We start from the raw sequence: 24050 nt of genomic DNA, 5'->3' as shown, positions 1-24050 counted from the left end.
TCCAGAGTGGCCTGGATCCTTGCATGGAACCTGATGTTTAGAATAAAAGATTAGCTGTGACTTTCCTTGACCTGTTACTGCTATCTGGCAAAGAGGATTTATTGCTCCTGTTTTATTACCTTGTTCCTAACGAATGTAAGCAGCTTATTTTTGCGTGCCAGTTGCTAAAAATGCTCCCCACATTTCTTAGCAGCACACAGCAGGGAGGGATGCACTTTCCTTTGAAAGGGGGCGGTTTTGCAATAACTGGAATTACTTTCGATGGTTTTGAAAAAACATTTCTCTATTGTTAAAAATACGTAAAACAAAATTTGCCGTTTTAGTCATTTGTATAAGTGTACGTTAAGTGGCACTGGTCATGTGAGCAGTGTTGTGTGACCATCATCATTTATCTATTTCCAAAACTGTGTTATCACCCCAAACAGAAACTCTGTACCCATTAAGCAATGATCCTCTCCAGTCTCTGGTAACCTCTAATCTGCTTCCTGTCTCTTCATTTGCCTGTTCTTAGGACCTCATGTAAGTGGACCATACACTATTTGTCCTTTTGTGACTGGCTCCTTTCACTCAGCATAATGTCTTCAAGGTTCATCCATATTGTAGCATGTGTCAGAATTCCTCCCTTTTTAAGGCCGAATAATAGTCCACAGTGTGGATGGACCATGTTTTATTCTTCCATCATCTGTTGAGGAAGGGGCCCTGGGTTTCATCCACCTTATGGCCATTGGAAATAGTGCTGCTGTAAACACTGACATACAAGTGTCTGAGTTCCTGGTTTCATATCCTTGGGGTATATGGCTAGAAGTGGAATTGCTGGATTATAGGGTAATGCTATATTTAGTTTTTTCCTTCATGGTATTTTTGAGATGTCAAGTTTTATTTTTAGAAGTTTGGCCTCTCAGTTTTAGGCAAATTTTGTCTGATGGTTGTTACTGCCCATAACCCAAGCAGAGATGCCTGGCCATGCCTCTCACCAGGAACACAATTGAGTAAAGGTGCTCAGAGGGTTGAAAAAGAGATGTTAAAGTCTGTGGACGAAAGCAGATAGAGGTGGCTCTGTAGAGAGCTCCCAAAGGCTCATGAGCTTCGTGGGTCCCGTGGTGCAGTGGTAACAGCCTGACAGGCTGCCAGTGAATGCGTGTTTCATTTGAAACTCTGATCTCTTGTGTACTAAGCCTCGGTTTCCTTGTCTATAACATGGGATAACAATGCCTTCTTTGTGCAGTTGTTTTGAGAAGTGGAAAGAGGTGTCTGTAAAGCATAGGACATCATGCCATGTTGTGCGCTCTACAAGAAGTAGCTGTTGCTGGGGAGTGCGAAGAAGTGGGTCTAATTCTGGAAGGTGGTTTGCTACCATCTAATAAAAGCCTTTCAAAGGTCATACATTTAAACCCATCAATTCCAGGAATTTATTCAATGATGTGTATATGTGTGTGCATGTGTATCTATTTCAATTCAACCAATAACATCTTCCCTTAGAATAAAGGACATAGCTGAAAGACAAAACTAATCAGGTAAATATTCCATGCACTGATGAGAGATCATTATTCTGTCTTAAAATGCTAAATATCTAGTAACTTGAGAAAATGCCCAGATTTACTGAGTGAAAAAAGTAGGGAAACAGGTTACAGTAGTGTATGGTCCCAATTTTGTAGAAAGCGAAAATAAGAACACAATATATGTTTTATGTAATGATGTTTAATTTGGGTGGTGGGATTGTGGGTTATTTTTATTCACCTTGTAACATTGTGCATTTTAAAATTGTGAACAAACATGTAACAATATTTTGTAATGAAAATAAATGGACCATTATTTTTGTTTTATTTAAAAATACAATGCCAGAACTTTGAATATTTATTATCTAAACCTATAACAGATAGGAAAGGAAAAAAGCCCCTGGAAATTCCTGTAAGTTCACCTCGGTAAGAGGTGGTTTTGGCAGCAGTATAGTATTGGAAGAGAGAGGCCAGCAAAAGGAGCCATTAGAACTCAGAGTCCAGCAGGGGTAAGTCCATTTACCTAGGAGCAAATAGCATTATACCTCATTAGCCAGTGGACATCAATCATGCTCAGAGAGAGGACTGAAGTCATTAAGTAAAGGTTGCATTATATTCTTTGCCTCTGCTTAAGATAGAAAGCAGCCCAGAGGATGACGTACAGTATGTACAAGAAGAAAAATGAAAATAGGTTCTTGTGCTGGAAGACGTGTTACTCTCCCACCCTAGTAAACTTACTGATGCAGGATAATGCCTGCCTCAAAGGTTTTGCAGTTGTCAAGAGGTAGGGTGTTTTGCTATCAGTAATGTGTGATTTTGATGTTGATATATCAGCCTGGAGCAATTTGTGGCACCACTAGTTTGAAAATAAATAGATAGATGATAAGTATGAAATTGAGGACGTTGACTTATTTCACTCTAAGTATTTTTTCTTGATTTATTTCCCAAGAATATTTGCAGACCTTTGAAGATGAGACAGTGTATGGGCACTGGGGAGAAGTCATGGTTTGGGCGTGAACAGAGAGTGCCCTTTGACTGGCATTTGTACATAGGACACATCAAGTGGGTCACACCCTGGGAGGATGCAGAGGTGCGTCCCAGGCACAGGGAGAGAGAGAGCCTAAAGCTCTCAAGATCTTTGTAGATTCTGGATATTCGCCCTTTGTTGGTGGGAGTGTAAATTAGTTCAACCATTGTGGAAGACAGTGTGGTGATTCCTCAAGGATCTAGAAATAGAAATTCCATTTGACCCAGCAATCCCACTATTGGGTATATACCCAAAGGATTATAAATCATTCTACTATAAAGACACATGCTCACATATATTCATCACAGTAGTGTTTACAATAGCAAAGACCTGGAACCAGCCCAAATGCCCATCAATGATAGACTGGACAAGGAAAATGTGGCACATATACACCATGGAATACTACGCAGCCATAAAAAACGATGAGCTCGTGTCCTCCGTAGAGACTTGGATGAATCTGGAAACCATCATTCTCAGCAAACTGACACAAGAACAGAAAATCAAACACTGCATGTTCTCACTCGTAGGCGGGTGTTGAACAAGAGAACACATGGACACAGGGAGGGGAGTATCACACACTGGGGTCAGTTGTGGGGGGGCTGGGGAGGGACAGTGGGGAGGTGGGAAGGGATAATGTGGGGAGAAATGCCAAATATAGATGATGGGGGAATGGAGGCAGCAAACCACTTGCGACGTATATACCTATGCAACAGCCGTGCAAGATCTGCACATTTATCCCAGAACCTAAAGTACAATTAAAAAAGAAAAGCTTTCAAGATCTCGAGGGCTTCCCAGTAGCAGAGAGGCTAGGCGCCGAGAGAGGGAGGGGAGACATGCGTTGCCAAGTTTTTAGAGATTGGCAGTCTACCTGCTATCATGGCATTCCTCTTAGGGTGAGAAATGTGTTTTTGTTTTGGCTTATTTGCAGTTTCTCACTGTGCCTAAAATGTGGATATTCCTACAATGGAAAAAAAAAAGTAATATAAATTAAAATTTGAAATGAATGATTGTGCCTTTACAGTGTACTCACCAAACTGCAGAATTTTCCTATTAACAGGTGCTCTGAGATCCCTGACTTCAGTGCCCTGGGTGAGTCTGAGGTCTCATCCCCAGGAATACAGGCTTCCTTGGGTAGGGCCAGCCTGTGGGTAGGTGAGGGTTGGGTGGCCGTACACACTACGGAGTCTTCATCCAGCGGGATCTCACCTAGCCCAGTCTGGGTAGAGACAGGACCTCAGAATTTAAGTTATTGTCCAGAGTCACTTAAGGTCATTCACTCTATTGAGGGATCCACTTTATGAGAGTTTGGCAGAGAGCCCAAAACTCATTTTTAGCATGTCCTTAGTCCTCTCAAATACCCCATCGCAAATTACCCCAGCCCCCTACCCTTGTATTGTTACCAGCTAGTGGCCTCGTGCTGGACTGCAGAGTTTCTGTTTCTGGTTCTTGTTTTTGTTTGTTTGTTTTAGTTTTTGTTTTGAGACAGAGGTGCTATCTTGGATCACTGCAACCTTCACCTCCCAGGTTCAAGCAATTCTTGTGCTTCAGCTTCCCAAGTAGATGAGATTACAGGCATGTGCCACCACACCCGGCTAATTTTTATATTTTTAGTAGAAATGGGATTTCACCATGTTGGCCAGGCTGGTCTTGAACTCTCGGTCTCAGGTGATCCGCCCACCTCAGTCTCCCAAAGTGCTGGGATTATAGGTGTCAGCCACCGCACCTGGCCAGGGTAGCAGAGTTTCTGACCACAGATGAAGTGGTCCCACCCACCCAGCCACTCACTTGCTTCCATTCTCCAGCACAGAAGCCTTGTTGAAGAGTCTCTGCCCAGCTTTTTTGTCATCTGCTTGGCCAGAGGCACTTTGTTGCTGTGGTTGACCTCTCTTCTTTGCAAACTATACCTGCTTGGATCTCCCTTTCTTCTTTCTGGTGTAGCTGCTCTAGGCTTGTGGGCAGGGCAGGCTGTGGTCCTGCCTGAAAGTGGAGGCTGTGCTCTTCCAGCCTCTGGGCCTTCTGTCCCCAGTGCTCTGCTCCCTGTGTGCCTCGGGCGCCCCAGTCCCATCCCTGCAATGCACGCACATTTATCGTGACTTTGTTCCATCTGGAGGGTTGTGTGTGATTGTCGTAGTGAAGCCTCTTGAGCTGGAATCAAAACATTTTCCTTGATTGCTGGAGTCAACCCCAGGAAGTATATGTAGCTCATTCTCTCAGGTGGAGACATCCTACACAAACACTTGACTCCTGACTTGAGGAATGCCTTTAGGCTCTGGAGTTCAGAGGTCCTCTCCAACCCAGTACAGCCGGTTTCTGGCTTTAGTTTCTTTAGTTTCTTCTCTGGGTTTTCGTTACTCCAGAAATACTGGTTATAGGCATGCAGCTTTAATTTGTAGCAATGCGTTTGGTGCGATGCTTTCCTAAACCTTACTAGTGACAGTAGAAGTGTAGAAAAAAGATTGGAGGATGGACTATTTCGGAAGCACCAATTTCTCAGTGGAAAGACTCTGTTAAGAGGAAAAGACCAACATTAGGAAAGAATGCCAGTTATTAGAGAAGGTAAAATAGATCGAGAGAATAAATGGGTTTTTGTTTTTTCCTTCCAAGAAGCTGTTCTGAGCATCGTCAGGTGCTGAGGGACACAGCCTGGCTTTGTTCTGGCTGTTGTTCTGTCTTTTGGTCTCTTCCAGCAATACTCTGAGTTGGGGTAGGTTAGGAATCACTTTGCACTTCAGATTCTTTATTTGCATATACCCATCTTGCATAATTATTGGCAAAAATAATGATGCTGATGACTTTGTGCTAGAACCTTCCTGCATGTCTTCAGGTTTTCATCAGAGCTACAGATGGGCAAACTGAGGCCGAGAGGTGTGATAACTTGCTGAGAAGTCACAGACAGGTTAACGCAGTGGTGGGATGGGAATCAAAGCCAGAGTCCATCTCAAGGTTCGGGATAATTTAGAGGAGTCAGTCACCCAGCACACACCTATATGTATAAGCTGCCTGTTGCATTATTTTATATACTGTATTTTTCCCCTTTCTCCCGAGATCATACATTTGTTAAGGTCAGTACACATGTCTTACCTATTGTGACATGTATACTGCCTGGTACATACTACAAGTTTCCGCTATACTACCTGGTCTGAAGTTATACTTCATAGATAGTTAATGAATTCCTGAATTCACATGCCATTAATAGACTTGTGGGTTCCAGAAAGCTCCTGAGCTTGTGGAAAATTCTGGTAATTCTAGGCAAGCAAAGGTAGAAACCAGTCCCCAACACCCTGCCCTCCTGCTGTGCCTTGATGTTCATGAGACATCGGCAGCAGTTTGGATAAGGGCCTGATGGATGAGGGAACGTGAGCTCAAGCAGGAGGGCAGCATGTCGTGTCATGATTCCTCTAATATCTTCTCATCTAGTTCATCTTTTACTATGCTATCCACAAAAATATCTTCAGGATTTTATTCATTATATATATTCATTATATATATGTACAGTCATTCCTTGATCTCTGCAGAAACCTCCTGTGAATGCCAACATCCGAGGATGCTCAAGTCCCTGATGTAAAATGGCATGGTACTTGCATATGACCTACGCTGTTTCTCCCATATATTTGAAATCATCTCTGGATTACTTACAATACTTAATGCAATGTAAATGCTATGGAAATGGCTATGACGCTATATTGTTTGGACATTAATGACGAGAGAAGTCTGTACGTGTGCAGTACACTCCGTTTTTCTTAATATTTTCAATCTTCGATGGGTTACATCTGTGGCTGTGAAGCGCTGACTGTATGTATATAAAAGTAACTTTTGTTTTCTTAGTATCGTTTCCTCATAGCCAAACTGTGCTGTTTCCAGTGGTAACTTTCTTTTTCTGAAAGGCTCAGCACAGGCCTGAGTAGCAGTGAATATTGGTCTCCGGTTGCACATGGATGCCAAGGTTGATGATAATTGTGTTTTCTGTGACTGCCCCATCCCAGTCACTAAATACCTTCTATTCGGGTTGAGATGCAGAGAAGCTAGAAGAAAAATCATCTATAATCCTTTCCCCACAAAACAACTAATGCCCACATTTTACTTCTACCTTGTGGAAATGGGGTCATGCCACCTCAAATAATAGCATTTGTGTGTGTCATTAATGATTTTTTTGCAACTCCATTAAAATTATGATAGTATAGTTCATTAGCTTTGTCCTGATCTCTTACCTCCATCTCTGTTTCTTGTTGAAGTGACTTCCTCAGCTATAATAGTAGGTTCCTAGCCTGTTAAGAACTTGCGCTTCATATTTTAACCCCTTGAATCTACCTGTCATATGAGGTAGGCACTGTTGTAATCTCCATATTCATAGAGAAACTGAGGAAACTGAAGTCAGAAGTAGGAGAGTTGCCCAGATCACAGCCCTTGAGAGTGTCAGAGCTGGGATTCGAACCCCGGCTGGTGGGCTCCGGCCTCTGAGCATTTCATCCCTCTGCTGTTCTGCTTCTACCTTAGCCCTCCTTCCATATCGAAGTCCACCAGTATTTTCTTTCTTTTTGACTCCTCAGATTGTTGAGTAGTTAGAAGTGAGATTTCAGCTGTAGGAATTGAGTTTTCCTTCGCCTCGAAAGCAGCCAAGTGGACCGAATCCCTACTATTACCCACCCCCGCCTGGGACAGTGGTTTCCCTTTAATTGTGCTTATTCCTTCCCTTCCACTTTGAAGATCATTTGTCTTAATAAGAAGATAGGAACAAAAAAGGCATTGAGGAGCCTGCGTTCTCTTTGTCTTGCCCCAATGTTAGGCAAGCAGCAGACCTCTCCCTCCTGGTCCTTATTTGGAGCAGAACTGAAAAAGCCATTGTCATCCTTTGTAATTTTTCAAATCTCAGCTATTCTGGGCCTTTGCCTTCCCCATGCTCTGACAGTTCACGCCACTCTTTTGTCTGGTCCCCTTTGGCAGATAATTGGACTCCATTAATGTTTCATGTTTCCTTTAGCTGTCAGGATGCTCGCAGCTCAATAGAAGGCTTTATCCCAGCAACTCGTTCTGTTCCCCTGGTGTGTTTGCTTTTCATCCCCTTGCTTTGCGGTTTCCCTGTGTCTTTCATTCATTCATTCGTTCATTCGTTCATTCATTTGTTAAACAAGTATCTGTTGCTTGTCTAGGCCAGAGGAGGCCTAGGGCCCAGGCCCGGGGCGGGGGGGTGCAGTGTGAGCACTGAGACATTTCTAATTTAATGATCCACGATGTATAGACTGTTTCCGTCCAAGGAAGTACAATCCTTTTTAGAAGTAGCAGAGTACAACTTAGAAAGAAATAATTCTTTCATTTCATTAAGATCAGTGATGAAAGAATCCCTTTACGTTTCCCCTAGGTAGAAATGAGAATATTCTATCACCTAAAATCCAATATCTGCAATATATTTTTCCACTATATTGTTCTTTACCTAAATTAACCTTTTTTTTCTTTCTTTTTAACCACAATTAACTGGTACCAATAAATAGAATGCTCCCTTATTTTGGCATGAGTTATCTCTCTTATTCAATTTTAAACTCTATCCTCAAAGGAAGATGTCAAACTAGAGAATTTCAGTTAGGTTAAAAGGGGAAAAAAGCCCCTCTGTCATTTGCTACAGAATGTACTAGTATTGCCTTCAGAAGCAATTTAGCAAGGTTTCCAATATCATTTTTGTTAACATGGCTAATATTATATTCCCCACTGTGAATTAACCCCATCTCTAAGGAGGTCCTCAAAATGTTAGTTTCTTACCAGTGGGTATACGCTGTGTACACCTTTGCAGTAAATCCTTACTGTGATCCTCTGAGGAGCAGACATTTCAGTGGAGTTTCACACTCGGTGTTCAAGGCCGCCCCAAGACTCAGCAAGTGTTGGAGCCAGGAACCTGCCTTGTGGCCCCCCACCCCCGGCTATTGCCCTTACAACTTGCATGGACTGGCCACTAACCCCCTTCAACTTTGGATTCAGTCTGACCAACGAAGTCTTTCACAATAATCCTGAGTTGTTCAAAGTATGAGGCTGACAGTGACAAGAGGAAGTTAGTGCCCAGCCATTAATCCTCCCATCTTTGTGGTTATATTTTTAAATGCGTTGAAATATAATTGCAGCAGGCTTCTAATCTACTTGCGTGCCAAATGGCTGAAAATACCTTTGCATAACTAGTGCTTCCTCTTGGGGGCTCGGTATCCTGAGTGGGGACTCCCTGCACACCTCACCTGCTGATGGAGGGTCAGCTAGATATCTGCACCGTGGCAAAATGGTTTCCCCACCATGGAGCAGGTGGGGCGCTCCCAGTTACTCCAGAGTCTGTGATTACTGAGACTGATCCACTGTGGGTATTTGAAGCAGGTTTAGGAGGGAGATGAAGGTGAGTTTTCTGGTTGGACTCTTCCTGCCTTTTCCCTCCAGCGGGAGCAGGCTCCCTGCATGGCCTGGTTGCTCTCCTTGGTTAGGAGTACTTCCTGTCGCAGACTCACAGTAAGCTGCTGATAACCTCAGCCCTTGCTTTGGATGCACCCCGCAGTGACCTGGAATCCATCTTTCCCTGTTCACGTGATTGCTGACAGCTCGGCTTCTGCCACGTCTCACTCAACATCTGTTCCACCTCCGTCCCCTGTCCCCTTGTCGCCACCTGCCTCTGCACCTTCTAGCCATTCTGCGGGGTTGTCAGGATGTTTTTTAAACAGTCTGGGAACACCATTCTCTTCTCCGAGAGTGGGATTCAGTGGCCTAGGAGTGGGTCCTCATTCTACTCTCTGGCGTCTTCCCATGTCCTTCCTGCACACATCACCTGGGTCGGCAGCATAGACAGCTGGTTTTTCTAGAATTGCTGTTTATTTTTGCCCTCCGCTGCCTTTGTCTATGGGCAGCCCCTCGCCAGGAATGATTTAACCCCTTTTGTGTGCTCAAGTTTCTCTCATTCTTTGGTCCTGACTGACAAAGATGATGACACTACCTTCTCCCTGGATGCTTCCCTTCCTCCCGCTGCCCATTAAAATCAGCTGCTTCCTCCTAGGTGTCCCCTGTGGCTTTTTACTTCTCCCCCAGACCTGTCACACTTCACTTTATTAAATTATCAAATACCTGTCTGTCTTTGCAGTTTATGTTCCTTCAGCCCAGGAATCGTGTTGTTTTTTGTTCTTTAAATCTTTGGGAAAACTGAAAGGTGTTGGATTTGTAGTTAAACCAGAGGAGGAATCAAGGTTCTATTCATGGCTGTGTGATGCTGAGTGTGTGTGTTAGCCTTGCCGACCTTGGTTTTCTCATTTGTGCAACGTGGCTGATAGCATTTAGCTCATGGTTTGGCGTAAGGCTGTTGAGATGCCATATGTGAGCATTTGGCATAGTGCTAGATTCTTGTACTGTTCCTCCCTCCCCGCCACGGTTTCTCAATCTGAACCACTCTCTTTCACCAGCATACACTGCATTGAGCAGAACAGATGAGGAGTACTTGGGAAACACAATACTGAATTTGGCTTTGTTGAGTACTAAGTGTCTGTGCTCCTTGGAGATGTGAGCAGAAAGTACAGTGTGTCAGACGCACTCTTGTTTTCACCTTCCATTTGGAAATGGGACTCTTCCCAGGGCAGCACCCAGCATCTTACTAAGCACCCGCTTCTCATATTCCTTTGTGGTCTCTGCTGGGAGGGCAAGGTAAAGGGGGAAACTGACTTTATGTCATGGGCAGCTGCTGTTCCTTAGAAGGACAACAGATTTGTTGTTTTATAGACACCATGCGGGAGCAAAGGAGAAGGTAGTGATATGCAAAATGATGTCTTTTCTCCTGCAGGATCCCCATGGGTCTGCAGGATGCATGGAGCTGTATCCAGGGTTGAGCAGAGACATGAAAGTCTTGGACTTGTGTGGGAAGCGTATATGCAAGAGGTAGCAGGGGTTTCCCAGGGCAGAGAAGCCCGGGGCAGGTGTTGGACTGACTGCACTTCCTGAACGGAAACACTATAGGGATGGGCAAGGCAGGATTCGAGGCAGAGGTGTGGAGGCTTGCCATAGAGGAGGGCTTGCGGAGTGTCACTCCTGCAACCTGCAGAGGAGCAGGGAAGCCTGGCATGGCCAGGTAGACTCGGTCAGGCCTGTCTGCTAGGGAATATATTCTGCAAATAGATTCCTGGGCCTGGAACAACTCCTCTTTGGACATGTGCCATCCATTTTTGGAATAAGACAATCTGGCACTTATGTACCTGGTGGGTTACCCTCTGGGCCTTTTCCCAAGAAACTAAAAATTGGAGATACAGCATCCTCTAGAGAGTTTGGAAACTCTGCCTGGCTGTCTGGCTTTCGGGAAAATTCTGTCGCTTGATTGATGGAAGCTGATGTATCTATTTCCCACTTACTCAACTAACATGTACTACTGAGCACCTGCTCAGTGTGCCAGGCTCAGGGTAAGGTCATGAGGCAAGGGCAGCCCCAGCCTTCTAGAAACTCAAGTTCAGTGACAAAGGAAGGTGTCTAAATAAAAAATCAAAATAAAACTTACATTTAGTGAGGAAAAAATAAAATTCTTAAAATGTAAGGAAGCAGCATGTGCAGCTTTGGAGCTGGGCAGACTCTCCCCTCTGTGTCTCAGTAGCTGAGTGACTGGGTGCCTCCGTTTTTTCCCCTGAAATATATTAAAATGCCTGTTTGGTTTGGTAGGAAGTTTGGGAATAACTTGAACTATGAGATTTTCCTGGCATAGGATCTGGTACCTTGCAAGTGCTAGAAGAAATGGTGGCTTTTGTTTATCGTGCTTATTAATAATGTGATGTTATATATAGAGAAATAATAAAAATCGTAACGTGAGTGTTTTCCTCTCTCACGACTCCTCACTGTGAAATCTCTCTCCCTGTGCTTGTTCCACACTTTGTTCATCAAAACCTGGAGCATCCGCTATTCCTGGAGCATTAATTCAAAAGGCACCTCAAAAATAATTATCTTAAAAGCAATAAGCATTTATTTTGGAACAGCCTTAGTCTCTTTGAGTTGCTCTAAGAAAATACCATCAACCGGGTGGCTTACAAACAACAGAAATTTACTTCTCGCAGCTCTGGAGTCTGGGGAGATCAAGGTGCTCTCAGATCTGGCATCTGGTGACAATTCGCCTTCTGCATCACAGGTGACAATTCGCCTTCTGCATCACAGATGGCATTCTTGCCTTGTCCTCACATGGTGGAATGGGAAAGGGTCTCTCCAAAGCTTTATAAGGGCACTAGTTCCATCATTTGGGCTCCACCCTCATGACCTAATCACCTCCCAGAGGCCCCACCTCCTAATACCTTCACTGGATTTCAACCTGTGAATTTTGGAAGGACACAGATATTCAGACCCTAGCAGGAACTCTGTTCATTTTCTGAGCCCACCCCCAGAGACTGGGAATGAGAGTGCCAGGGGCATCTCAGGAACTGGTTTTCCCACCCTAGAAGTTCCCATGTGGCCCCACTTCTCTGGCAGTTTGAGGGTAACAGCTCTAGATCATCTGCCCCTTCGGCCCTATGTGGAGTGTCCTGTTTTTCCAGTTAAACTGCATTTCCATCCACATTCTGGAAAACCAGCTCCTCTCTCCTGGGCATTTCAGTTTTGCGAGAACTGCCATTTCTTGGAATCGCCTCATACTGTTCTCCTAGAATGACTTTTCTCATCCTGATGCCTTAGAATTGAGGCTCTTTTTAGAGCTGAATGCCCTCTACTTGACTGTCTTGCCTGTAAACAGAGATCTCATTTTAAAACTCTTCTCTCTGCCAAGCAGTGTGCATAACCATCCTAGGAGAATTTCTGGCCTCTGGGATACTTTTATAAACTGGGAGTGTCGCGAACGCTGCCAAGAAACTCTTCGTCTGAGGACGCAAACTGTACTTGACTCTGTACTTTCCTTGACTCCCCACTCACTGGGGCTTGGGATCCCTCCTTTGGGCTTCACCGCCCCTTGCCATCGGGTGCCCACGCTTGCTTTCCTACGGGATATTTCCACCCCGTTGTCTCTCCTTTAGTTGCCGCTTAACTGGAGCAGGTTTTAGCTTCTTTGTGAAGGGAATTATTTTTCCAGAAGTAGTAAAAACAGTTTCCTATCCTTCCTTGCTGTGTTATATTTAGCTTTGTCAATCCCTTTCCGAAGCTCGTTGCTTAAGACGTCACTGCATCAAGGTGGCAGGGATTTGTGTCTGTTTTGTTAACATCTGTATTTCCAACACCTGAAGTGATGCAGTTAGTGCTCAGCAAATATTTGTTGAATGAAGAAAAATACTGGCTAAATGAATGGATTTTAAATTTATGGAGTTAAATCCACAGAATCATAGAGTGTTAACATTGGATGTGATGGTAAAGATTCCCGGGTGTCTGATTTACCTTTAGAAAATGGGCTTTCTGAGAGCACAGTGCTAGTGAGTGACAGAAATCTGGACCATAACCTGGATTTTACCTCTTCAATTCCAGTGTTCTTGGGCTCATATTTTTAGGGTTCATGGAAAATGAGAACCTTCCAGAATGACAAGTTATTTATATAGTTTCTTGTACTTTTGCTTCTTTCTGACTTGTGATGTAATAGGATTAGGAATTCAAATCAAAAGGCTGAGAGGATCAGATCAAATGGCTGAAGAAGACTTGAGAAAGATGGAATTAATCTTTTGCTCTTTTTAAGGGATACTTTGTGAGTATGTTTCTCTGTCATTCCCGAGATATCTTTTGGGTAGTACAGCTAGAAATTGCTTAGCTGAATCTGTGCATGTTAAATGCAGTTTTAGCTTAAGTTTTTGCTTGGTTTTAGCTTACGTTTTAGCTTAAGTTTCTTGCTTGGCAGGCTCTAATGTTTTGGTAGTGGGACATTTGTTTCCTGTGCTGCATAGGCTCTATGGTGCAGAGTACAGGTAGTCATAAAGGGCCATCTTAGTAATGCCCAGGTGCTTCCTGGCCACAGTGTGGCAGATGAAACCCAGGGGAGAGGAAACTTTACACGCTTTTCTAGCGGATACTCCCTGAACACTGGGTGCCAAGTCTTTGGCGAAATCACTAAGATGAATTGCTTTCCTTATTTTTTTTTTTTAATAGAATTATTGTACAACTTTCGAAACCACAATTTAAAAAGAAAATCAAATCTCACTGGACTCAAAGTACAGAGTGATTAATCATTATCTTAACTTTTTTTTTGGTGATGATTGAGGCGGAGTTGTCTGGCCGCCAGGCTATCTGCATTTGATTCTGAAGTTTGCCCTCGACTTCAGCCTTTGCCACCAGTTGTCCTGGGGAAAGGGGTGAGGGGCTGCTGGCCCAGCTGTCTGTAAAAGGATATAGACTTTCTACATTTTTATAAGTTCAATTTAATGAGCCTCCACTGGTGGTGGTGCTTTGCATGCGTTACTGAAAATAAACAGTTTTTAAAAATCTCACTTGTCATGGCCTGCAGGATTGGTGGGGAAGCATACATATTTACACTGAAAATTCTTATTTGTCTAGGAAGAGGAATCTATGTTTAGTGTAACTTGGGAAGTGAGCAGCCTAGTCCTGGTCCTTTAACAAGCCAATCTGCTTGGCATCACCTGGAGGGTAACCTGGGAACTATTCAATTTAAAAACTGCTTTTGTTTTTTAATTATTATTTTTAATTGTGGCAAAATACACCTAACACAATTTACCATCCTTATCATTTTTTACATTATTTATTTATTTGAAATAGAGTCTTGCTGCGTCGCCCAGCCTGGAATGCAGTGGTACAGTCTTGGCTCACTGCAACGTCTGCCTCCTGGGTTTAAACAATTCTCCTGTCTCAGCCTCCCAAGTAGCAGGTACGCACCACCATGCCTGGCTAATTTTTGTGTTTTTAGTAGAGATGGTGTTTTGCCATATTGGTTGGGCTGGTCTCAAACTCCTGACCTCAGGTGATCCATCCGCCTCTGCCTCCCAAAGTGCTGGGATTACAGGCATGAGCCACTGCACCCGGCCTGTCCATACCATTTTGAAATGCACACTTCAGTGACGTTAAGAATATTCAAGTTGTGCAACCATCACCACCATCCATCCATAGAACTCTATTCATCTTGCAGAAGTGAAACTCTTTACCCGTTAAAGTCCCTTTTACCCAGAAAGTCCCTTTCTGCAGCCTCTGGCCACCACCATTCAACTTTCTGTCTCTAGGAAGGGACCTCATAGGCAGAATCATACAGTGACTGACTTACTGTGTCCTTAAGGTTCATCCGAGTTGTAGTACATTTCAGAAGCACCTTCGTTTTGCGGCTAAATGATGTTCCATTGTGTGTATATGTGCCACATTTTCTTTGTCTGTTCATCTGTTGAGGGACACTCATGCTGCTTCTGCCTTTTGGCTACTGTGGGTAGTACTGCTGTGAACAAGGGTGTACGATTGTCTCTTCAAGTCCCTACTGTCAATTTGGGAGGGTGTACACCTGCTTTTACTTCTTAAAAACAGAACAAAGAAAGAAAAACAGATTTGTATTTCTTTCTTCTAAACTTTGAAGATATTTAATTATTGAATAGGAATAAACCCAATTTCTCCATTGCAACATTTCAGTGTGAGCATTGAGATTTCAGATTTATGTTTCCCTCCTCTTTGAATTGGACCAGAAACTATGTCCCAACAGTTGGTAATTAATAAAAACCATTTTCTGTCATGCAGTCTCATTCCTTAGGCCACCTTTCCTCTCAGATTCAAATATATTTTCCAGAGTGTAAATATACTCATTTCTGATTTAAAACTTTTCAGACCACTGCTATAAAATGACAGGCCAAAAAGTACAGAAACAAAGTAGTATATATATCGGTTTTTAACTGTGTGAAATACTTAACTGGAAATAGTAAAGGCCTGAAAGATAAAGAACAAAAATGGGGGTCGTCCCTTTGTTAGGGTGATGTTGAGCCAACATGATCATTGATTTTCAAATATTGTTACCAATCCTTTTCACACACTTAACCAAGAAGACCAAATAGCAGGTATCATGGCTCTGAGCCTGCCTGAGGGCACATGAATGACTTTTCTGGCCTAGGTGCAGGCCTGGGAATACCTCAGCAGAGGTGTCAGTAGAGGTGTAGGGCAAAATGAGCAGAGCCTAGCAATCTACCGAAACAGATGCAAAGGCAGGCTACCACCTGCCAAACTGTCTTCCTCACTGGAGTGACTTGCCACATGCTGGACAAAGGAGTCAAGGGCTCCTAAAATTGCTCTGTTTGGCCAACTGCTCCAGGAGTTCTGGGGTGAGCTATGATCCCTTCTCAAGAGTCTCTGGATTCCACTCTGCCCTTCAGGTCCCTTCCCAATATCTTGGTCTCCAAAGTGGCCGGTGCTGAGGGGCAACAGAAACATTGGGTTGAGGAGGTGGCAGGGCTGCCTCCAGCCAAGGAAAGCAAAGCCCCCCCCACCCCCCATCCTGCCATTGGCTCTGGCTCTTCCAAGGATCACCTGACATACTCAGGATTCCTCAGCCAGGGGATCAGAGGCTCCTCTGCACAGCACTGACACACCCAGAGTCAGAAATTCCAGTAGCTTGGCATCCCTGGCTGGTGAAATTAAACTCCTACCAGGCGCAGAAGCAGGAAGTCTAGGGCAAAATGACTTAAAAGGGGGAAGTTACATCTCACATGGAAGGCAAGGGTGCAGCCCCCGTGAAACATGAAAAATGCAAATGGAAACTTGCAGAAAGTATGTCAAATGTTTACTTTGGTGTTTTGAAAGAACCCCATAAACTCAAATACACTCGGATGCCCAAGCAGTCTCAGTGCTTCATGGCAGGCGCCGCGTGTGCAGAGGAGAGAGGCTCATGAGCCAGATTATATTGGCAATAGAAACTCTTTCCTGGTTGTTGCGTTGTAAGAATCCTCTCTCCTTGCACAAGGGAGGTATGATTTTAGCAGCTCATATGTAAAATATTGATTTTTCTCCATCCATGGTTAACTGCCACCTTTTCAAGGAAACAAAGAACGAGGGGTCTGGAGAGCCCCCAAGGTTGGTCTGCGTCTTGGGAGCCGCAGACACCATCTCCCCTCGAGTTCCAGGCCCGAAGACGAGCAGCTTGCCTGAGGTCCGAAAGGGCCAAAGATGCAGCCTCGGGCGCTCTGTGTCCCCGGTGATCTTCGTGGGGTCGAGCTGGAGGCTTCTCCTCTTCTTGTCCCCCAGCCTTCTGCACCCTTTCTGGCAGCTCATGAGCTGTGCCAGCTCTGTGCCTCATCATCTTCATGCTTGGAGACTCTAGGGTTTGGCTCCCAGTTGCTTCTTGGTTGCTCCAAATCTAAATAGCAGCCATAGATACTTAAACACTCAAAGGGTGGGGTAGTGCTTTATTTGGAAAGAATGCGTATATTTAAATGTAGCTTTAAGGAGAGCAGAGGGCACATTTTATGAAAGCAGACAATTAGTCATCTGTGTATTTTGTATTACCTATAGAATTGTTGAGTAGTGCCCTGGATCTCTGAGTCATGTTGGGATCTTCTTGGAGGAAGAGGGTCTGGATGGAGTTTCAAGGTAGCAGAAGAAGATGCCCCAGCCCTCAAGGAATTGGATGTAGGATTAAATATGCATGCAGCCTTCCTGCGTATGCTAGCCTGCATTTATCTTAGAAGAAAAAAACATTCTAAGAAAAATAATTGGGATACCACCTGTAAATAGCAGTCAGGGAACAAATGAGTGTGTAGCCTCAGCAAACTGAGAGTCCTTGTGATTTTAGCTTTGTCTAACTATGCTATGCCCAGGATATGTTTATTTTTGTCCCATGTTATGTCACCATGAACTTTATGCTTTCGATGGCGATTCTGCCATGTGGCCTGTGGGAGTCGGAGTGGAGGCTGCTGAGTCTCCATAGGCATAAGCACTGATTGAGCCCGGCCACTGCCCGTTAGCATAGGTCACGACTCTTTCAGATGCATCTGTTCATAATGAAAAACAAAAAAACATATATTCTTACAACTTGTTAAATTCATCAGTTTGTTGTTATGTGTTTTCTCAGTTACTAGAGACTGAAAATGGTGGTCACCCTTGTCTTTTGTGAGCTGGGTAGAGAGGAGAGGATGCCATTTTCGACAAAGATTAGAAAAAGGAAGTTTCTCTTATAAACACTGAAAGCCAGGAGTTAACGATTGTATAACTCTGATTCTAGGAACCAGAGGATTTATATACATTTGCTGGACAGACTAATTCTAGGGATTTTATTTTCTGCCTCAGATCCTGCCTGTGTCTAGGAACCCCTGAAATAAAGCATTGATTCCATTTGTATTTTTATTTGGAGTTGTGGTTAGGTGGTTTGCTTTTGTGTTTGCTGAATGTCTTTAAATATCATGAATATGGTAGAGAATAATACTCTAACCACATAATACCTGATTTTCTTATTCTACTTACTTATGTCTAAACTGTATATATGGAAAATTAACTGAATGTGACTGGAATACAGGAGAATAGAAGATGAATTGTTGTGTGAAAAGCTATTTCAGCAGAAGGTTAAGTTATATTTGCACAAAGTTTTAATTGGTTAGAAGTTAACAGAAATTGCCAAGTGAACATGGTCTGGTGGAAAACTCTTTTGCAGCAGGACCTTCACTTCTTTTCCAGATAGAAATGTGTAAGGACTTTGGCTTTGCACATGTGTTAGGGACTTTTCATGTAAAGTGCCATTTATTTTTTTCATCTCAGGGACTGAATCTGCTTTTACTTAATGATATACCCCCATCCCAGCTGTTTATGACTTAGCCGGGTATATCTTCCATATGGAAAAGTGGGGAAGAAGTTGGTGGAGAAAGCTGTGAAGGCATTGCACACTGATAGATGCTTGCATAGGTCTGTGAAGAAGGACCGTAATGGACACGTCCTAAACACGTGGTGCAAATAGCATCTCCTTATGGTGCCAGATCATTTAGTAAAGTGAATCTGGTGTCGTCTTTAATCCCCAAACAATGTAAAGAAGACACTAGATGGAGCTGTAAACTAAGAAATGTAGTGGTGAAGGTGGTGAGGTGGCACTAGAAGTTAAGTCCTCTGCCCCCCTAGTTTCTCTGGCCTCCTTGCCTTTTCCTGGTCAGCACACCTCTCCTGTTGTATGGAAGACATTTACTCATGATGATTTATAAGCCCCATGCAAATGTGTTTCGCTGAGTTTATATCTATTTTAGAACTAAACCAGCCTCAGTTAGCTAATGACAGTGAAACTAAGATGAGATGTGAATTTGAGATCAGACAAGCTACTCAAATATTTGGGGCAAAGTTAATACCCAGTTTTGGATTGGGTTATATAAAGAAGGAAAAAACTATTAATAACTTGATTGACAGCCATGTTGTTTGACCTATATTTGTGTAGAAAATACATTCTTATAAATCTGTGCGAAGTGAAATTTTATATATAAAGTTATTTTTTTTCTTCCCCTTTTACCATCCCTCTCAGTGGGACGGTGCCATGGAAAGTATTTTGGCATCAAGCTAACGTTCAACAGACAGTCCGAGCATTCACTTCCAGAAGCATTTGTTTACTCAATTCTCCCACACTTTTGTTACGCAGTAGAAGGCCTGTCACAAATGGGTGATTATTGATCCACTTGGATTCATGGAACTAGGCAAGAATTTCGCAGCTGACCACACGCGCAGAGGTGGCACATAGAGTACTTACTGAGGTGGACCAGCTGACAGACGCCACAGGGATGCTTGTAAGAAGTCAGTGTGATTTCGGTCCTATCTTAATATAGCAAATAAAAAAATGCTGGTGTAGAATATGAAAAGGTGTCTTCTTTTGAATCAGACCTTTAAAACCCCTGTTGGGGACATTTAACTGTTATTCTTCATTAGAATTTAGTGAAGTTTATAAGTCAGAGACCCGTAAGTGATTTTATTATCTAAACAGATAAAATGTTAATGGACCCAACGGGAAATTTTACAGTTGTTTTTAGAGTAGGGCATTTAAAATTTTCTAAAAAGTTCTGTTTTTGTTCTAATGGCTCTGGAAAGTATGAGGTTTGAAACATCCATGTAGAATGGTTGGATTCAGTTTATGAAGATTATAACCTACTGAGTTACCAGATTGACCAGGCTTTGTTGAAAGGATTCATGATTGAACGTGTTAAAGTAGAAAGTAGTTGTACAAATAATCCACTTCAGAGGAGAGTAAAAGCATTTTCAGGACACGTGTTGCATTTATATTTTGGCATCTGTTACCTTACATTTACTTTGAATAATGACGAAATTACTTTGCATTTGGCCTATTTACAGAGATGTGACCCAGGAATGATCTGGTTGACTGAGAGAAGGCTTAGCAGGAAGACAGGAGACCCTGGGGGCTGCCTGGCTGGGGAGCACAGCCAAAGGCTGTTGGACATGCATAGAGAGAAATAACCGCACATGAAAATTCCCCAGAGGGAATGAAAACATGTTATTTTCCTAGAAGAGAACGGTCCCAATGAGGACCGTACCACGGTTTCATTTCCAAAGCAGGATAAAAGCCAGGCCTTGAATTGGCAGAGTGGTCCCACAGCACACTTGCATGTGTGTGCAAGTGTGTGCACACATGTGGACATGTTGGCACTTGTGTCCATGTGTGCACGTGTGGCGTTGAGACCAACCTACATCACCCAAGACCAACTATGCTTACAGTGAACTTTATGTTTTAGCCAGTATTGATTTTTAGATGGCCCATTGAGATAGAAATATTGAGCTGTTAATATGGTAAGAGCGGCACTCGTACTTAATTGTTTTCCAGAGGTTAAATTAAGTAACTGTTCCCTGTCAGCCAAAAGTGTAGGAGATGAGAGGGCATGATACCTATGTTCTAGAGCTTTCCTGAAGCCCCAGGTTTGTGGTCTCTGGTATAACCACTTTTCCTGAAAATGAATGCAGTGGTCTCAATAAATACAGAGCTGAAGTCTCGTCTTTGGCAGGCAGCGTTCTCTGGACAGCCATTTTTGCTCCAGCAGTTGACAGTGAGGCTCTCCTCTCCCAAAGGCCAGAGGCCTTCTCGGCCTGGGGAGCTCAGGCAGGTGCATGCCTGCGCCTCCAGGGGTCCTGATTTTCTGCCAACCAACTCTTCCCCACCCCGCCTGCCCCCAACTATGAGCAAGAGTTCGCCTGCTGACTCTGAGTGTTCTCCCTTGTGATTAATTATTGATTATGCAGTAATTATTAATTATTGATTCAGCACTTTGTCCTTTTAATACCTGGGCAGGATTAATATTTGACCATTCACAACTCGAACTATGGCAACATCTCTCTTCTTCTCTCCTTCTGCACAGATCCGGGGCACGCAGGGCCCTGGCTGCTGTGTCTCAGCCGCTGATTTCAACCAGTCCGCAGCTTCTGATCCATCTGACCCCTGTCTTTCTGAATCCCCCTTCCTCAAAAAGACAGGGTGCTGTGCTGGCCAGGCCTTGAGGTCTCATTACTGCCATTTCAGCCTCCCTTCTGTCCTCACCCCTCCCTTCTGTCTGTCTTCACCAGGATCTTGAGTGTGATCCGGCCAAACACTGTCCCCACACACCACAGAGGCCCAAGGGCTAGCCCCGGGGTGACCCTGACCCTCTACACCCTCTGCACTACCGTGCCTGCCCAGGACCTCCCTCCCTCCTTGTTGTGGTTTGTTTCCCTGTGTCTTGTCTTGTTATACCCTTTGGCCTTGAGAGATGAGGGGAGCCCTTTAAAACAAAGCCCATCCCGGCCGGAGGGGCACCCTCCGGAGCTTCTGTGAGGAGCACATACCTGGTAGGGGGAGAATGAGGGGCTGCATAGCTTGTTTTCAGTACCGGTTGTGTGACCTTAGGCAGGTGATTTAATTCCTCCAGGCCTGTTTCCTCAGCTGTGAAGCCAGGTTAATAACGACCACTTTTTATTATTTTGTAAGAAATAGATGAAATGGGGCTAATAAATAACACCTTTACTGTGTGCCAACCTCTGTTATAAAGCAGATAGTAACTAACGTAGTCCTTACAACCCGGATGTGGGGTGGACACTCTTGCTAAGCTCATGTTAGAGTTAAGACCCTAAAGCATAGGAAGCCTATATCCCGGGCCCTGGGCCACAGCCAGTAGGAGCAGGGCAGGGTAAGCAAGTTTGTAAGTGCTGGTCTCTGCTTTCCTTCCTGCCAACCAAGCACCGTAGCCTTTGGTAGGAAGAGGGTCTTGCTGTCTGTGACCCTGAGCCCCACTGTGTGTTAAGTGGGTGTAACTTGCAGCTATTCTGGGAGCAGAAGAGAGGATGAATTATGTGAGCTTCGATTATTATTTGCCTTGTTGTCAAAAAGCAAAAAATCTAAAAATGCAGAAAAAAGGAGTTAATATTATTAGAATGTTTTGGGTTATACATACAAAACAAACTCAAATTAGCTTTTGTTGTTACAAAAATATGGTATGGATGCGAGAATGTTTCACCAATCTTATCTGAGCAGAAATGCTGCCAGGCCTTAGAAAGCACCGGGAGCTGAGCTACAAGGCGGCTCACCCCAACTCCTGGCTCCCTTTCCCCCTCCCACCCCACCCTTCCCCATCTCTGTGTGCTGGGTTGCAGCCCTAGGCCTCTGCATTAGGCAGGGTTCTCTGCAGAAACAGACCCATTAAATAGGCTGTGTACAAAGAGAGACATACGTATTTTAGGAATTGGCTCATGACATGGTGGAGGCTAGCAAGTCCAAAATCTGTAGGGTAGGCTGGCAGGCCGGACACCCAGGGAAGGGTTGCCGTTCAGGTCTGGAGGCAGAATTCCATCTTCTCCCCGGGAAGCTGGCCTTTCTTCTATTCAGGTCTTCAGGTGATGGGCTGAGGCCCACTCACATGAGGGAGAACAGTCTGCTTTACCCAAAGTCTATGGTTTAAATGTTAATTGCATCTTAAAAAGTATCTTCACAGCATCTAGTCTGGTGTTTAGCTAAAACCTGGGCACCATGGTCCAGCCAAGTTGCCACAAAAAACCAGCCATTGCAGTCTATGTGCCCATTCCTCCCTTTCTGAAGTGCGTTTTCCGCCGCCGTTTCTCACCTACTCTGTGTGCCATCGTGGCCTCTCTCTGCATCTGCCTCATGCCTTCCTCTGTGCAGATGGGCTTCCTCTGCACCCTGGCCAGTCGAGAGGACAGGTGGGCACCTGAAGCCCGCAGGCGTGGGTTCGAGCAGCAGCTACACGTGAACCTCTGCCACGGCGTCAGCCCCTACTTAACCTTACTGGGTTGGAACCAGTGTCAGTGTTGGGTGCTGCTCTGCTTCTGTCTCTTGTTTCACTTCTGGAATCCCAGGGACAGGAGAGTCCTGATCCTGGGAGACACCTGTGATTCCGTCAGCTGAGTCAGGGCCAGGGGGTTCCTGCTATGCAGGTGTCGAGGTGTTCGGCGTAGCAGAGGGCGTGGGGAGGAGGGAAGCGGGTGCAGAAGGGAGCTGAGCAGTTGCTGCGAATGGCTTCTCCCTGGAGACAGGTGGAAATGCAGCCCAGCTGTAATGATTGAATTTGCCTCTGGAATATCCATTATGATGAAGGCAGGTAATATGCATGCTTCCTCACAGTCACCCTTCTCTCAGTGTTGCTCCTCTACCTGTTACATAACATTGGAAAAATAGGATTGAGTTTTGGAACCTGATCACCAAGATGTACATTTGAGTTTGCTCACTCTCCACTGCTCACGTTTCTTGTTTGCGCTTGTCTTTTTCTGTGCAGAGGATGATGTGGACCTGGAAGCCCTGGTGAACGATATGAACGCATCCCTGGAGAGCATGCAGTCGGACACGGTGCCCCTCCTGCAGAATGGCCAGCATGCCCGCAGCCAGCCTCGGGCCTCGGGCACTCGCTCCGTCCAGCCTCAGGCGTCCCCGAGGCAGAGGGTGCAGCGCTCCCAGCCCGTACACATCCTCGCTGTCAGGTAGGTCCTGGCCTCATGGGCAGAGCCTTTTCCGAGAGTGAGAGCTGTCGGCAGGGACACTGCCCTCTGTGGGTTACGTGGTGGGGGGATTAGTGTTGGCCATGCCCAAGAGGCAGATACGACCCTTTGATGGGATAACAGGTACACTGAGTGTGTATGGTGTGCCGCGTTTGCGTTCAACTTCATAGCTGGTTCAATTTCAGTACCTTTTATTGAGCGCTTGCTATGTGCCAGGCACCGTGCTAGATAGAGGGATATGCGGGAAAACCAGCAGAAGAAAAATGTCTGGAAAGATTGGAAGAACAGCCATAGAGCTGATCGTACACCCCAGTTCTCATTGCCCAGAGTGGGGTCGGTAGACTGGCCACAACAGCGCCCCCTGTTGTGTAACCCCAGACTTCACTCAGTCGCATTTTGCCACATTCCTCTGCCAATTCAGGGGTAGGCACATCTCTGTGGAAGCAGGGAGGCTGGAAGGAGGGACATGCTGGGGATGCTGAGAGAGGTTCCTGGGAGGCGGGATCTCTGAACGGGGTGTCAGAGGGCAGCAGGAGCTCAGATGGCTGGAGGCAGAAATTTTGTGAGCAGAAGAGATGATGCAGATGAGGGCCGGTTCCAAAGCACTTCATGTGCCCTTTTCGGGAGCCACACGGGACAGGCGCGTGAGGGGGCTGGGTTTGGGTTTTGACACCAGCATTCTGGCTGCCAGGGGCCCGGGGAGCAGT

At 44.8% G+C, this 24050-nt stretch overlaps 1 protein-coding gene across 10 annotated transcripts in view; it reads left to right on the top strand.

Annotated features, from left to right (window-relative positions):
- GRB10 (growth factor receptor bound protein 10) overlaps nucleotides 1-24050 on the top strand; it is a 208630-nt gene that overhangs the window by 94157 nt on the left and 90423 nt on the right. For all 10 annotated transcript variants that reach the window (XM_017518730.1, XM_017518728.2, XM_017518726.2 and 7 more), the window contains one exon: nucleotides 23124-23325. In XM_017518730.1, coding sequence (XP_017374219.1) covers nucleotides 23159-23325 — 167 coding nt within the window. In that variant the 5' untranslated portion in view covers nucleotides 23124-23158. The remainder of the gene's footprint in view (nucleotides 1-23123; nucleotides 23326-24050) is intronic.

Source organism: Cebus imitator, unplaced genomic scaffold, assembly GCF_001604975.1.
Source record: "Cebus imitator isolate Cc_AM_T3 unplaced genomic scaffold, Cebus_imitator-1.0 Scaffold702, whole genome shotgun sequence".
NCBI lineage: Eukaryota > Metazoa > Chordata > Mammalia > Primates > Cebidae > Cebus > Cebus imitator.
The sequence above is the reverse complement of the archived record's forward strand: the minus strand, read 5'-3'. Positions and strand labels throughout refer to the sequence as shown.